This window comes from Aulonocara sp. 'chitande type north' Nkhata Bay, linkage group LG4 (assembly GCF_057382095.1).
Source record: "Aulonocara sp. 'chitande type north' Nkhata Bay isolate Kocher_YH1m ecotype deep benthic linkage group LG4, A_spYH_male_GT1.1, whole genome shotgun sequence".
NCBI lineage: Eukaryota > Metazoa > Chordata > Actinopteri > Cichliformes > Cichlidae > Aulonocara > Aulonocara sp. 'chitande type north' Nkhata Bay.
In genome coordinates this window covers 2034739-2050740 of record NC_141347.1, presented here as the reverse complement: position 1 = coordinate 2050740, position 16002 = coordinate 2034739, and the positions used below count along the sequence as shown (strand labels likewise).

At 39.1% G+C, this 16002-nt stretch overlaps 1 protein-coding gene across 1 annotated transcript; it reads left to right on the top strand.

Annotated features, from left to right (window-relative positions):
* Positions 1 to 622: 622 nt before the first annotated feature.
* Positions 623 to 15794, top strand: LOC147331701 (uncharacterized). The gene is made up of 8 exons (XM_086287910.1): positions 623 to 665; positions 819 to 854; positions 940 to 1251; positions 6704 to 6994; positions 7129 to 7422; positions 8176 to 8493; positions 13460 to 13591; positions 13675 to 15794. The coding sequence occupies exons 1-8, from the start codon at positions 623 to 625 to the stop codon at positions 14244 to 14246; spliced, it is 1998 nt and encodes a 665-aa protein (XP_086144036.1). The 3' UTR covers positions 14247 to 15794.
* The last annotated feature ends 208 nt before the right edge of the window (positions 15795 to 16002 follow it).

The window sequence follows — 16002 nt, the reverse complement described above, 5'->3', positions numbered from 1 at the left end:
TATTTTAAAGATTTTATAGTTTAAAGTGTGGCTTCCAATTTAGTCCTCAGAAACATTCATGAAATGAGTTAGGATTTAAAACTGTCGAAACAGAGACAATTCTCTGGTTGCATTTCTTTCCACTGCCACTATAAAAGGATTGACTTTCTCATTCAGATCATCTTCCCAAATGTTAAACTGTGAGTCCTTGCTAATACTTTTTAGGCTAATGTAGGAGTGCTTAAAATTATGAGCGCTTAACCTCAAGAATGTATCATCTGTGTCAATATTACTTTTTAATCACCAGATGGAGACAGTGTGTGTGTTTCTGTGGATGATGGTAGGGTTGGTGCAAATTTGCTTATAATGAATCAATATGTATCCGAGAGTCACTAGATTACTCGAGCAGTTTTATTTTTATTTTAAAAAACTGATTTTTTTAATGATGTGGTGAGCTCCAGTCTTTAGAGCTGCTCGTGTCAAAGCCCCGTGGATGAATTTTTTTTAAAAATTCAAAACGAAAGAGGAAGTGTTTTGGGAGGATAAACCAAATGTGAAGTGTTTTTTGTACACTGTAGTTTTTTGTTGACTTTACTGTCTTCTGGTTCCCATAAATGACACGATCAGCCTCTTTTTTTCAGTCATGGGGTGCAGACAGCAGAGAGTGCTTCAGTTTTTGACCTTCGGTAAGACATACTTTTGTAATGCTTTTGTAGAGAGACAGTTTGGGTCTTTGAGGTTTACCTTTCAGTGCAAATATTGATCACTTTAGATAAATGACTACAGATGTATTTACTTACTTTACATAATCAGCAATGTCATTTTGTTCCTTCCAAAAGTTTCTTGCCTCTTGGCCTTCACTTCATCTGCTGCAGGTCAGTCTGTTCTTGTGTGTGAAATTTTTTAATTCTTTTCAAATTTAGGAAAGTATTAAATATAGTTTATATTATGTGCTGATAGGACAGATCAGACTAGCTGGGTCTGGATCCACTCGGTGCTCTGGAAGAGTTGAAATCTATCACAGTGGCTCCTGGGGAACAGTCTGTGATGATCGCTGGGACTTAAGTGATGCTAAGGTGGTCTGTAGACAGCTGGGCTGTGGGGCAGCATTGGAGGCCATTTCATCTGCTCACTTCGGTCAAGGAAGTGGACAAATCTGGCTTGATGATGTGGCCTGTTCAGGAAGTGAGAGTTCTCTAACTGAGTGTGGACACAATGGATTTGGGAAACACGACTGTAAACATGGTGAGGATGCTGGTGTCGTCTGTTCAGGTGAGAAGTGTTTGTTATACTCTTATCAAAACATAGATAAAAATGTGCTAAATTAATAAATAATACATTTTGAACTCTTTATTTATGAAGCACACTCATTAAGCGTTCTGAGTGGTGGAAGAAAGTAGATCATCAATCATTGTTTAAAATAACCAGCTGTTCCTCTTTTGGCAGCAATAACTTCAACTTCATGCCAGCCCCTTTCTAAGTTCTGATCTCTGTGTCAGATATTTGTGTTTTCATGAGTGTGTGATAAGACAAGTAAAAAAAAAATCGGTGCTTGTGTCAAAATGGCTGAAGATATCTTTATCAATGTCAGTTTCCTTTCTTTGATATTATTTTATTTTATTTTATTTTATTTATTTATTTTTTAGAAAGAGGGGCAATACATATTAATGAACATTTTAACAAATGTAAATATGCCAGATTATAGCCTTGGGCTAATTTCCATCTGCAGACCCTCTGGCAGGTTGGTGTTAAACACAAGTTAGTAAAAACATACAGAGACACTATTTACAGGTCATGTGACAAGGACAAAAACAGTGATCACATTATACTAGAACAAACAATGACAAGGAGAGTGGACACAGAGGACAGTATAGATAACAATAACGGAAACACATCAATTATATTGCACAAACCCCAGTATTGTACATGCCCTGACCATCGTGATATTGCGTTCACCCATTGCACTAACAGTTGTTTCCCTTTTTGTAATACACTAACTCTTTTTCCCGTCCAATATAAAACATGATTATTAAACATGATTACATGTTTGTGTGTCCCTCAGCCGCCCTTTTAAGTGACTCTTAAAGATGGGTAGACTTGTACTTTCCCTCACTGACAGTGGAAGACTATTCCAGAAGCTCACTCCCTGATATGACAGAGCATTCTGTGAAAAGGTGGTCCGCCTGAGTGCCAGTTCACAATCACCTCTAACAGTGGCTCAAGTCAGTCGAGACCCGGCAACACTGCTAGACTTTTGTTTAATAAAATCACTCATTGGTGGAGGCGCCAGACCATGTATAACTTTGTATATTAGACAGGCAGATTTAAATAATTTGAAATTAGTAAAATTTAAAAACTTGTATTTTTCTAGCTTGAGGGGATAGGTTAATTGGAAAATCCAAATTGCCATTGTGTGAATGTGCGAGTGAATGTGAGTGCGAATGGTTGTCTGTCCCTGTGTGTTGGCCCTGCGACAGACTGGCGACCTGTCCAGGGTGTACCCCGCCTCTCGCCCTATGACAGCTGGGATAGGCTCCAGCGCCCCCCGCGACCCTGAAAAGGATAAGCGGAAGCGAATGGATGGATGGATGTATTTTTCTAAAATTTGACAATGGTGATATGAAAAAGGTTTTTTTATCTAATATTTTTAATGCTCTTTTGTAGCATACTTCAATTGGCCCAATAGCAGCAAAGCTACTTGGACCAACTTGTAATACAATATTCAATATGAGCCAGTATCATAGAATGCAGGAATGTAATCGCTGCTGTGTCTGTTAATGATGTGCGGATATGTCTAAAGTTCTGTATATTAAGATTTACAGTTTTCACTACTTTTTTAATGTGTTTTTTAAAGGATAATTTAGAGTCTAGTAGCACTCCCAAATACTTACAGCATCCATGCCCAAATATGGTACCACATGATCTTATCAATACTTGATATTTATAGTTGCAGTATGGTGCTGTTTTTTTCTCAGTAATCTTCATGCAGCAACTTCCCTCTTGGTTTCCTGCTATGGACCGCATGCCTGTTCAGTTATTTGTATTTTAAAAACACATTAACAGCGGTGCTTATCAACAGAACTAATTCGCTTGAATTAGCTCTAACTTGAACAAAGAGGTTAAAGTGATTTTTGGAGGTGGAAAACCTAAGAGAAGATGCACCATAAGGAAAGAAATCACTGAGAAACAAGAGCACGTGGAGACCACAACTCCTCCGAAGGGCAAGAACTATACGAAAACCTGTTTTAGTGTTTTAAGAGGAGGGAGGAGGCCCCGGGGCAGACCCAGGACACGCTGGAGAGATTATATCTCTCGGCTGGCCTGGGAACGCCTTGGTATTCCCCCGGATAAGCTGGAGGAGGTGGCTGGGGAGAGGTAGGTCTGGGCCTCTTTGCTTAGGCTGCTGCCCCCGCGACCTGGCCCCGGACAAAGCGGATGAGGATGGATGGATGGATGGTGTTTTAAGATGTTCCTATGAGAACATGCTAATAACATCCTGTTTGTATTACAATATGATGACATTAGCCTGTTTCTATTAGAAGATCAAGGACATCAGCAATATATACTGATTATTAGTGCTGATGTCAGCATGACAACATCATGTTATTCAATTTGTTTTGGATTATGATATTTTTATAGCACAAAGACTTTTTTAATACAAAAATGATGATAAATGCGTTTTCTTGCCATTAAGTTATTAGACCTCGGGTGTCAAACAAGTGAAACAATAATTTCATTTGTCAGGTATTAATGGCCCGTGGGAGGCGAATCTTCAGCCCTGCTAAGAATTCATGCAAGCAACTTTATTAAATGAGCACACCATTTGGCCACATGCAAAGAGACTAGAAAACTTGACGTCATTTATAGTTCTTAACTTGTTTCATCTGCTGCTCACCACAAACAAGCATAAATTTTGGACTTTTAACTATATTTTCATAGGTTTTACAGCTTTTCCTACTGATAAAAATCTTCCTTATGGCCACAAAGTAATTAAGCAATAAACAGTTAATCATTGAACCCCAATGCCCCCAGTATCAAATGTGAAAGGGAGAACATCTGGCTTAACAGGATGTACAGCCAGATCTGTTAAATATATAAACGTGTAGCATCCACAGAAACATCAGAATCTCAGCTAAAAGTTTTCAAAACCATTTCAACAACCAGCAAACAGCAAATGATTAACGAGCAGGTAAACAGATTTTGCTTTGTGAAAATAGGAAAAGTTCTTCTAAAGACTCTTCAAAGAGTCTTGCTGACAGATTTTCTTTTTTTGTCACAATTTTTTAAAACTGTTTAATATGTAACTTCTTTACACAGTGACAGAAAGCAGAGTTTGGTCCGGCCCACTTAACTCATTCACTGCCATTGACATCTATAGACGTCAATTACGTTTCCAATGGGAGGGGCTAGAATACAACCTCGGGCAGCTTGTCAGTGAACATCAGACTGCTTGAAATGTATTTTTCACAAAAAGCTCGTTTTCTCCCTTTTTGTGGTCAAAACAGGCATTTTTGGTGGAACCCACCTCTCTTCTACAGCTGATTACTAAAGAATGGAAAATGGTAGAAACAAGCTTTTTTTTTGGATGGAAGAAGAGAGTCTGTTCTTCATTTTGGTAGGTTCAGCGTTTATATGATCATAACACACAGTTTTCTGTGGCTCTTCAAAAATGAGTAAAAATGCTCAAAAACCCTGGCAGTGAATGAGTTAATAGCAAAGTGGTCTGTACGTGTCCCGCGAAGTAAAATGAGTTTGACACCCTGCATTGAACACTTAGGAATCTGTGGTGTCTTAAGTCTGTACAGTGTTTAGCTGACACTGGGTGAAATCAAACACTTCATGTTTTTCATGTGTTTCTTGTTGCCTGGCTGCACACACAGAAAGTCATGATGCCAGACATATCCAGGAACTAACAAGGTTCTGAAATCAAATGTTACTCAAACCAGCTATTCCAACCCTACAGTACTTACCTAAATGTAAGTTAAATTATGTAAGACTTATATATCCGCAGGATTTATCATCTCATTCCCGTGATCAACACTTCATAGGCTGAAAACAAAAAGAAAAAAAAAGAAAAAAGAAAAAAAGGAACCCAGACAGATAAGCATGATCAGTCAAGCTCATTCACACAGAAATGAAGGGGGTGGGTGGGAGCAAGATGTTTTTTTTTTTATGGCATGCCGTAAATGCCTTATAGGTAAGTTACATGTGTGGAATCTCTTTTGTTTTCTTAATAAAAAAACTGTCTTTGATTTTGCTGGTCTCCCTGGTGACCATGAAATCCTGCTGCTACTCGTACAGTACTGTTTCAGTCCATGCAAACTAACATCTCTAAGAAATCTATAGTAGTAATTAGAGATGGACCGATCCGATATTACGTATCGGCATCGGTCCGATACAATGAGAAATGGTTTAGAGAGGAACTTGGTGTTTGCTATTGTTATGGTTCAAAATATTGGGGATGGAGACAGGAGAAACACCACAATAACAACACTGGTCCGGCCGGGTCAAGTCAAACGATGATTTTAATGGTCACACCTGTGGGAGATGGAAACTGTATGCAGACAGCCTCAGATCTCATTACAAAAAACACATCTCCATAGTTTTGTAAAAATCAGGGTATTAGAATGCCCCTTCATGCGTAATGACAGATCAAAATAGGTTCCAGACATTAGTCACAGTTAATCGTACATTTTGTACATCTTTAATGGCTATAAACAGACGTAGAACTTCTCTTTTCTATAACACCTTCCAAACAAGGCAACAAACTTCAAGCCCTGGGTCTCTGAGGCTAATTATTGACTCTGGTCATCTGTTACCAAGTAGAGTAAAATATAGTGAGACTCCAAATGAGTTAAGGCCTCAGGCCGGACACATTCCTAGATTATATGTATTATATGTACTGTAAGCATGTTGTTTAATTAACTACCACTTTAAACTTAGCAAAAAAACATAATTGAATAAAAGACCACAAAGGATAATATGATATCAGTGGTATGTAAGCGCGTGCGGCCCTCTATGCTCGAAGCCTTTCCCCTCCATAGATCAGTCAGACATTCACGCTGACTGTAGCTTTTAACCCTTAATTAACTTGAGCACAACTCTATAATAAGCAACAAACTTCAATATGTATAAGTTGATCATGGTCACATCTGCAATGAAAGATCATATTATTCTGGCACCTGTAAGTAGAAAATCAAACTAGAGTTATAACAATCACTGTAATACAAAGGCTAATGTAAGATCAAAAACTTCAGTATATATTTAATGCAAAGCTGGTTATATGATTCTAATGAACTAATAGTGCCATATTAAAATAATGAAACTAGAAGAGGAAAAAGCATCCCCTTTTTATTCTACACTATCTTGCCAAAATGCACTTAGGCATGCAGATTGGAGACTCGAGCAGCCAAGAATCAAACTACCAACCTTCCAGTTAGGAGATGGCCTACTCTACCTCTTGAGCTACAGCTACCCCTGGTATTTATTAGAAAAGATAGTTAGCAATGACAAAGGAAGGGAGAGTGGGGGCATGTTCTGTACAGAACGATTACTGCTAACAGACATGAAATTAAGTTAGATGAAGGATGGGGGGATGGGGAAGAGCTGGGGTGGTAGTGAGTTGGTAGTGGGTTGTAAAATTAAAAAGTTACAAAGATTTGCTATTTAAATGCATGAACTTATATTTATCTAAACTAACATTATGCTAAACTGTGTTTTTCAGTGAGCCTTCCAAAGCCCAGGATCTCTCTGAATAGAGATAAGGTTGCCTGGGGTGAAGATGTCATCATTACTTGTTTGATCTTATCCGAGTTCTCTGGTGGAACTTTCATCCTCAAGAAGACCTCAGGCACTTTCAGCCAGACTGCATTCTCAAGTTCCACATCTGCTACCTTCAGTATCCACAAAGTGGACTTAGATCATAACGGCTCGTACCAGTGTCAGTATAAGAAAACCATTTCAGAGCAAAACTTTTCATCCCCCCTCAGTGATGCTGTCAGACTCTCTGTTAATGGTAAGAAAACAAAACAATTTCCTGAGCTCGACAGCTCCAAGAATCAAAAGCTAAAAGTGTCATTAAGCCAGCAACATATCAATCAGTATTATGCTGTTTTTTTGTTTGTTCATTTGTTTTGTTTGTTTTTTCAGTGAGTTTCCCAAAACCCCATGTCACCATAAATCCTGTTGGTGAGGTCACTTGGGGTCGGAACATTGCAATCACTTGTTCAATCTCCACTCAGGTTTTGGGTGGATCGTTCATTCTGAAGAAAACATCAGATTCATTTATAAGGACCCAAACTTCTAGTACAAACTCTGCAACATTCAATATCCTTAAAGTGAACTTTGATAACGAGGGATCGTACCAGTGTCAGTATCAGAAAATGGGCTCAGGTCTTGAATTTAACTCCCCACCAAGTGACTCTGGCAGGCTCTCTGTGACAGGTAATAAAGCAAATACATGTAAGAAGCATTTTTTCAAACAAAATGAGAAATTATCATTTTTAATACAGATAAGTTGTTTCAGTCATAGCTTAAACTTGTTTTAATAGCTATTTACAAAAAAAAGCACAAACAAAAGCAAAAAAAAAAAAAAAAGCATTATGAACAGAATCCCACTTTCATTGTGGATTTTTCAGTATCCAGAGAAAATGATCTCAAAGCCAACAGTACTGAGGAGTAAACACACACTACTTGAAACAAACTATTACATACCATGGAGGATTGAGCAGCTAAAGAGCTAAATGCTACGTTGAGGGCTAAAAGATTCAGTAAAAAGACTAGATTTTACAATCCCTGATAATGCATTGCTCTAAATTGAGAAAATCTTAAGGGATGGCTGTTATGAGGAAAGGCAGCCCAGAAACTTTACCAACAGCATTCTTCATTGTGTGCCTCAGCTTTCGGTCTTTTACCCAAGCTAATCTGCCATTTTTCTCGGCAGATAAGCATGGACTTTCATTTATCATGTAGCAAGAAACTTCTAATGTTGCTCAATAACTGCTGAATGTGTGAAAAATAAAATAACACCAAATACTAATAAGTTAGTAAGTGATGAAATGTGTTGAGTTTGATTCAGCTTCCCTTAAGTGCCCCACAAAAATCCTTCCTTCTGCTTTTGATTCTAGAGTTTAAACAAGTCCAGAATTAAAAGGTAGAGAGAATAATATGTTTTAATCCCAGTTTGCTTTCACACAGTGAGACTGCAGAGGCCCAGCATCTCCTTGACATCTCCTAATGCAGGACTTGTCTGGGGTCCTGAAGGTGCACAAATCACCAGGGGTTACAGCTTCATCCTCACCTGTTCCATTAACTCCACATTTTCCAGTGGACATTTTATTCTGAGCTTCTCTGGCTCCAACCTCACAGAGCCAGCAGTCAACAACTCAGCCTCATTTAGTTTCCCTGTAGCTGAGTATGAACATCAGGGCAACTACAGCTGTGTGTATGAAGTCACAGTGTCCACACGGACATTCAGATCTGCTGCAACAGCACCGATCAGTGTCATCATTAAATGTAAGTACAGTGTTGAATTTATGTTTTATTAACAAAACCATATCATAACTACCTAATTTTTCTCAGTATTAATGTCTCTGTGTTTTCCCTTTGTATGTTTGCAATTAAGACTAGAAAGAGAAGAAGCAGTAGAAATAGGGGCAAAGGCTGAAATAAAAATAGAACTTAACAGAAACAGGAACTTAAACCTTGATGTTGCCAAAAAAAGAAGAAAAAAAAAACTGCCAAACAGCAGTTATGTTCATTTAATAGATATACACTTCTGGTAAAAAAAAAAAAAAAAGTTTATGTCTCATTGCACTCTGAAATGAAAACATAGTGCACATAAGCAACTGAAGTGTACCAAAATGTATTCTAAAGTTTTGACTCATCAAAGTAGACTTTTGTCAGATATAACAGTTTTTCTACAATAGAAATCAAATATTCTTCAGAAAGTCCTTCCCAATCTGTTGCAGAAGGTCCCATAAATGTTGCACTTGTAGGTTGCTTTGCTTTCACTCTTCTGTCCAGCTCGATGGGGTATAAGTCTGTGTCTGAACAAGCCATCCTCTTGTTCTTTTTCCTGAGGTAGTTCTGGCATAGTTTGGACTTGTGTTTTGGGTCATTATCTTGCTGTAGGATGAACCCCTGACCAACTAGGCACAAACCAGAGAGTATTGCATGGCACTGCAGAATGCTGTGGCACCATCCCTGGATCCAGTAAAACAGCCCCAGACCATCACTCTTCCTCCTCCATGTTTGACAGATGATGCCACACACTGTGGAACCATCCTTTCACCTACTTGATGGCAAACAAAGATCCTACATGATGAACTGAAGATTTAAAATTTTGATTCATTAGTCCACAATACCTTCTTCCAGTCTTCAGTAGTCCAATGGCGGTGTTTCATGTCCCAGGCAAGCCTCTTTGTCTTAATCTGACGTCTTAGCAATGGCTTTCTTGCTGCAACTCGTCCTGTCAAACCTTCAGCTTAAAGTATTCTCTTTACCGCTTAAACTGAGACTTGCTTTCTATACCACTATTAAGCTGTGCTTGAAGCTGTTGTCCTGTGAGCCGCCTATCATATAAGCTGTTAACTCTCAGAAACTTGTTCTCTGATTCAGTGGTGGCTTTGGGTCTGTCAGACCTCTTCTTGTCTGAGTTATCAGTTCACCATTTACCTTTGTACCATTTCAAGCTATTCATTGGACTTGAATGACATGAATTGCAATAAATAACTAGAAACATTTGGGTGTTCTAAAACTTTTGACCGGTAGTTTATAATAATGATAAATTGACTGTTTCTTATATACCACTTTTCTGCTTTTCTGCTCTGAGCACTCAAAGCCCTTTATACAACTTGCCTCACCCAGACTGAAGCAGCCAGTGATCGAACCATCAACCTTCTGATTAGTAGATTACCTCAATTTTTTCAACAAAAGTCGTATACATTTATAAGATTTGCGTATGTTCAGCTTTCTTTTTCTGTTTTTTTTTTTTTTTTACGGGTTTTGTAACAAAACCATCTAAGCATTTTTTCCCCATATATGAAGCTCTTCTCAACCACTCTTCCTAAGTGAAAAGCTTAGCTCACATAGATATGTTGTGGAAAATGGGAGCAATGTCAAAATGGCTCTGTTTGCCAGAATGAGGAACTCCTTTGCAGCAGTCAACCAAAAACTATCCAAAGATAGATCAGCAAAGCTTAGCTTCACACCACAGTCTTGTGTCAATTCAGTTAGTTCCTCCTGTTCCTGCAAAGTCTTATCCTTTCTAAAAAACTGCTGCTGAGCTATATGGGTCTCTTACCCAGTCAAGGCATTCAGTGGAAACAGAGGGGAAATAAATTAACAACTTCTTCTCGAGCGTTTTCAAATGTTTACCTACTATTTCACACAGTGTGGCAGTTTCAGTATCTCCTTGCCATTTCTGAGCGAGTGGGAACATGCCAAGGTTGGCATTTTTTAGATAGAATAGAATAATCCTTTAATTGTCCCACAAGGGGAAATTTGGTTGTAACAGCAGCCAAAAAGACACATATACAAACAAACAGTACACAGGACACGGAACAGAAACATACACAATTTTTCTTACATATTTACATTAAGGACAATGGTTACTATAAACAGAGTACTGTACAGTTATTAAATTAAATAAAAATAATTACAGGTAAGAGGCAAACCAGGTTGTAGTGCGAATCGGTTAATTAAAGATGTTGTTGCCAGAGGTGGACCTTTGAACAAAATACATTTATTATATCTGTGCTTGTGAGCAGGTTTTCATCTCGGCTTTGCATTTGTGTGTTAAGTTTATTAAAATGCGGAAGTATATCTGCCATGTAAGCCAGCCTTGCACACCCCTAATCACTTGTAAGCAGCTTTGCATCATTGTACCTCTCATCACTCAAAAACATGTTTAGCTCTTCCTGCAGCTCAAACACACAGGCCAGTACTTTGCTGCGTGCCAACCATCGGACCTCCGTGTGGAGCAATAAAGCTTTATGCTCCACTCCCATTTCCTCGCACAGAGATGCAAGTATGTGGCTTTTCAGAGGTCTTGTCTTGATGAAGGTTGCCATGCGCACGACATCATCCAATACAGGAGCTTGGTCTGCTGGTAAAGTCTTGGCAACGAGCTCCTTGCGGTGCAGAAAACAGTGCGTAATAATAACAACATCTGGGTTTATCGCTTTCACTCTGCTAACGAAACCTTTGGTGCGTCCGACCATGGCTGCTGCTCCATCAGTGCAGATACTCGTGCAGGTTTCCCACCCTCTTTGTTCAAGCTATTCGGATGTAACCCAAAAAATTTCCTGTCCCGTTTTTTTTCTGGCAGTGCCTTGCAAAATAGAAAGTTTTCTCTGATGGAGTCTCCTTCCACAAGACGCACATTGGCCAATAGTTGGGAATGTCAGCTAATGTCCGTAGACTCATTAAGATTGGAAAGAAAAGTATCTGGACTTCTTTAAGTTGCTTGAAGACGTTTCACCTCTCATTCGAGAAGCTTCTTCAGTTCTACGGTCAAATGGTGGAGACTCCCAGATTTAATTCCTCAGTGAGTGTCCCCCAACGGGGTCATGAACCCCCTGTTGATCCTCTACCTAATCACACAAGTCAAGGTGTGAAAACGGGTGTAGGTCACAATCAGTCAAGGTTTTGGATGAACCTGCTCTGAAACCTGGCCCCAACCTATCATGTGATTTCCTGAGGTCAGATGGCCCAGGATGTGAGTGGGCGTTAAGGCGTCTTGGAAGGGATCTCAGATGGCAGAAAGTTGGTGTCGTAAACCACCGCCTGTGGTCAGCTAAAAACACATCCTTTTTAAAATTGCATTTTGTTAACTTTTGACTGTACTTTGTCTTTTTAATCTGTTCCTATACCTTGTAAAGCACTTTGTGATCTTTTATCTAGAAATGTGCTATATAAATAAAATTTTACTTACTTACTTACTTCAAAGATGGTCATTCACAATACACATAGATGGCTTCTTTCACTCCTCTTTCATACTATCTGTCTTCTGTGTCCAAAATGTGAACATTGGTGTCCTAAAAGAGTGACCTTTGTCCTTTAGATGCAGATGGACTGCTGAGTCTTGTCCCGTCAAGGTGGCTCTTCTATGTTGTGCCATGCGTTTATTAAGTGGCTATTTGGTCTCTCCAGTGTAGAGGTCTGGGCATTCGTCACTACCCTTTACAGCATATACTATGTTGCTAAGTTTGTGTTTAGGAGTTCTGTCTTTGGGATGAACCAGTTTTTGTCTGAGCGTGTGGCTGGGTCTGAAGTACACTGGGATGTCATGCTTGGAGAAAACTCCTGTGTTTTTCTGATAAACTGGCAACATAGGGGATGACAATGTTTTTGCATTTGTCTTTCTGATCCTCAAGAGTTGGTGTCTGATCTTCTTTTCTGTGCCTCGTTGTTGACTTTATGAAAGTCCAGTTAGGATAACCACATGTTTTAAGAGCCTCATTTACATGTGCGTGTTCCCTCTTTTTTCCTTCAGGCTTAGAGGGAACATTTTTTGCCCGGTGGTGTAGGGTCCTAATTATTTCAAGTCTGTGTTCCAGAGGGTGATGGGAGTCAAAGAGGAGGTACTGGTCCGTGTGTGTGGGCTTCTGGTAAACTTCAACATTGAGGTTGCCGTTCTCTTTAATGTGCACAGCACAGTCCAGGAATGGCAAACAGTTATCCTTTGTGTCTTCCCTGGTGAAATTTATGTTTTTAGCCACAGCGTTGATGTGCGCAGTGAAGGATTCTACTTCTTGGGTCTCGATTTTGACCCAGGTGTCGTCCACATATCTGTACCAGCAGCTAGATACCCTCCCGTTAAAACAGCCAAGAGCCTTTCTTTCCACCATATAAAGGTTGGCTACAATAGGTGACACCGGGGAGCCCATGGCACATCCATGTTTTTGTCTGTAAAAACCGTTGTTGTATTTACAATATGTGGTGGTAAGGCAGAGGTCTAATAGTGTGCAAATCTGGTTTGGGGTAAAGCTGTTTCTGTCTTCCAAGAAGCTGTCTTCTTGTAGTTGTTTTCTGACAGTCTCCACTGTGTCCAGAGGCAGTACCTCCTTTTTGACTCCACCATACCATCCTCTGGAATGTTTGTGTAATGTATGTATGGTCGGAAGGGCTCCAATTTCACTGCAGGCAACTGCAAGTGACAAATAAAGGCTTCATTCATTCATTCATTCACTGCCACCCACTGACATGAAAGAGTAATTACTCTACCAGTCACTGCGTTGAAAGGACAGATGCCCAACAATGATTTTATTATTTGCAGTAATTATTAAATTGTATTTTTTGGACCAATTAATTGAAATTAAATAATTTCCCATGGCACACCTGATGATCTCTCATGGCACAACTCTGTGCCATGGCACAGTGGTTGGGAAACACTGCTCTAGATTAGCAACTTAACTAAGACGTAATTCATTGTACCGGGGAAGTTTTTGATCAAACTGATCGAATGCTGTCCTTCTAGTGTCTTTGATGCTGCTGTTGTCCTCGGTAGCTGTTGGAATCCTGCTGCTGCTCCTGCTGCTGCTGTTAGTGGTTCTCATCAGGAGAAGACAACGACGAGCCAAGGAGCCTCTAGCTTTCATCCACAGTCAAAGTGTGTGCTCACAAATTTTAGGCAATTATTCATCAGATAGTTTGACTACATATTGACATTGTTTTCCCTTACTTGTGTTTCAGTTGTTGACCAAGTCGGGAATGCTTACCAGTGGGGAGACAGTGAGGGTGATGAAGACGATGCGCAGGACTATGTGAATGTTGATCTAATGGACACTAATGTAAAAATGAAAGGGGGAGCTGCAGGAGTGGATGAAGAGGGAAGCAATGACTATGAGGAGCCAGTGTGTAATGATGATCATGATTACAAGAAAGCAGGCCCCAATTGCATGAAGGCCTATGTGAGTGTAAGTGATCACAGAGAAGATGAAGATGATGTAACTAGTGATGAAGAAGACAACTATGAGAATGTATCCCCACCCTCGCTGTATGTATCACCACCACCACCACCTGGTGTAGATAATGATGATGAAGAAGAAACTAGTGATGAAGAGGACAATTATGAGAATGTATCCCCACCCTCGCTGTATGTATCACCACCACCACCACCTGGTGTAGATAATGATGATGAAGAAGAAACTAGTGATGAAGAGGACAATTATGAGAATGTATCCCCACCCTCGCTTGGTGTACATAATGATGAAGAAGAAGAAAGTAGTGATGATGAAGAGGACAACTATGAGAATGTATCTTGACTATCAGCAGTTCATCATCATTGATAATAACTTGACCTAAAATACAACTGCAACCAAAAAATCTTTTAGCCAATATGTTTAATTAGTTATCTTGGTTTCCCGTAATTGTAACATACTACATAATATAAAAATATATAGATGCCTTTTATATAGATATAAAAGGTAGACTTGCCTTCTGGGTCTGAAAGGTGATGCCATTGTGGAAGCCACTTAGACATGAATTTTTTTTTTATGGCCAACAGGAGGAGACTGCTTTTGTTGCAAAGGTGCGATCTTGTATGGAGGTCTCTGGCTTCCTTGCTATATGAGCTCATGACCTTAAAACCGTTCTGATGTGTTGATGGCCTCAATTGGTAGTTTCAAGTTTAAAATACTGAACACACATGACTTTGTAAATCATCATGTACATTAGAGTCAAAAGAAGGGTAAAGCAGGGTAATCTTTATCATGAGATTCACAAGTTGCTTGCTTCTGATTGGGCTCAGTTTCTCAGTCAGATCTGCAACGTGTTCATGATGCCCAGTTTTAAAACACCCAGACCAAAATGGCAAAATTGCTCAGCTTGAGGCTTCGCAGTAGGTGATGTCAGCCATCGGTGGGTTTATGCATACTTTATAAACATTCTAAGATGATCCCTTAAAACTGTCTTCTAATGTTAAAATTTTAGAATTTCAACAATTTGAATATTTTCTATGTAGTGTAAGAATTTATTAGCTGCCCTTAATATTAAATTCACTTGTTCTAGCTTTTTAGCCATGACTGTGAAGATCTCAACATCAAAAACCTGTTTTAGCCTTTTTTTTTCTATTCTTTGTATAACCTCAGTTAAGCTTATTGGCCTGAAATTTGCAGAAACCCTTGATTTACAAACAAAGATAATAGACCAAAAAGCTCTATATCTTAATCCAGCTGTTGCTTGCTGTACTCATCCTATAATTTTATGTTATATTTTTTGATTTCCAACATGATGTATTTGCACAAGTAACACGAATATGTACTTCAGGTGTCTGTGTACATATTTAGTATAGTCCTGGTGACAAGGTGTCAAATTTGATCCTGGAGAGGTAAATACAGTATATTTGTATGAACAGATAATGCATATTTTTATATTCAAACTCATGTAAGTTTTTTTTTTTACTTAATGTAAAGCAGTCACACAAACTTTATCTTTGTTGATCTTATCAAAACACATATTTAGCACCTTGTATCAACAATGTAGATGACAAGATGATTTCACCCTCATTTATGTCCTTACAGTTGACCTCTGGTATTCGCAGAGGTTAGGGACCACAGCCACCCTCAAATACAAGTTCTCTATTTCTAATGAGTGCTCAGTTATGAGCAGCTGCTGAGGTCTGTTCTCGATTGTTAGTTAATTTCTGATGAAGGAAAAAATAAGATACCATGTTCACGGTTAGCATAAAGACTGCCAGTGTGAGGTAACGGTTAACCTGTGATTACAGAAAACAATAACTAACATGATTGAACATTTTTTGTTTAAACTAATAACAGCACATGGTCATTATAGCTGTCTCACATAAAGAAGGTTCTGGGTTTGAATCTTGGTGGTGTTGTCATGTTCTTGTTGTGTTTGCATTGATTCTCTTCAGGTATTCCAGCTTCCCCGTACAGTTCAAAAACATACATGGGCTTTGGTAAATGGGTGATTCTGAATTGGCAGAAGGTATGAGTGTGTCTGGTTGTCTGGATCTCTATAACAGACTGATGATCTGTCTGGGGTTTACCCCACTATTTG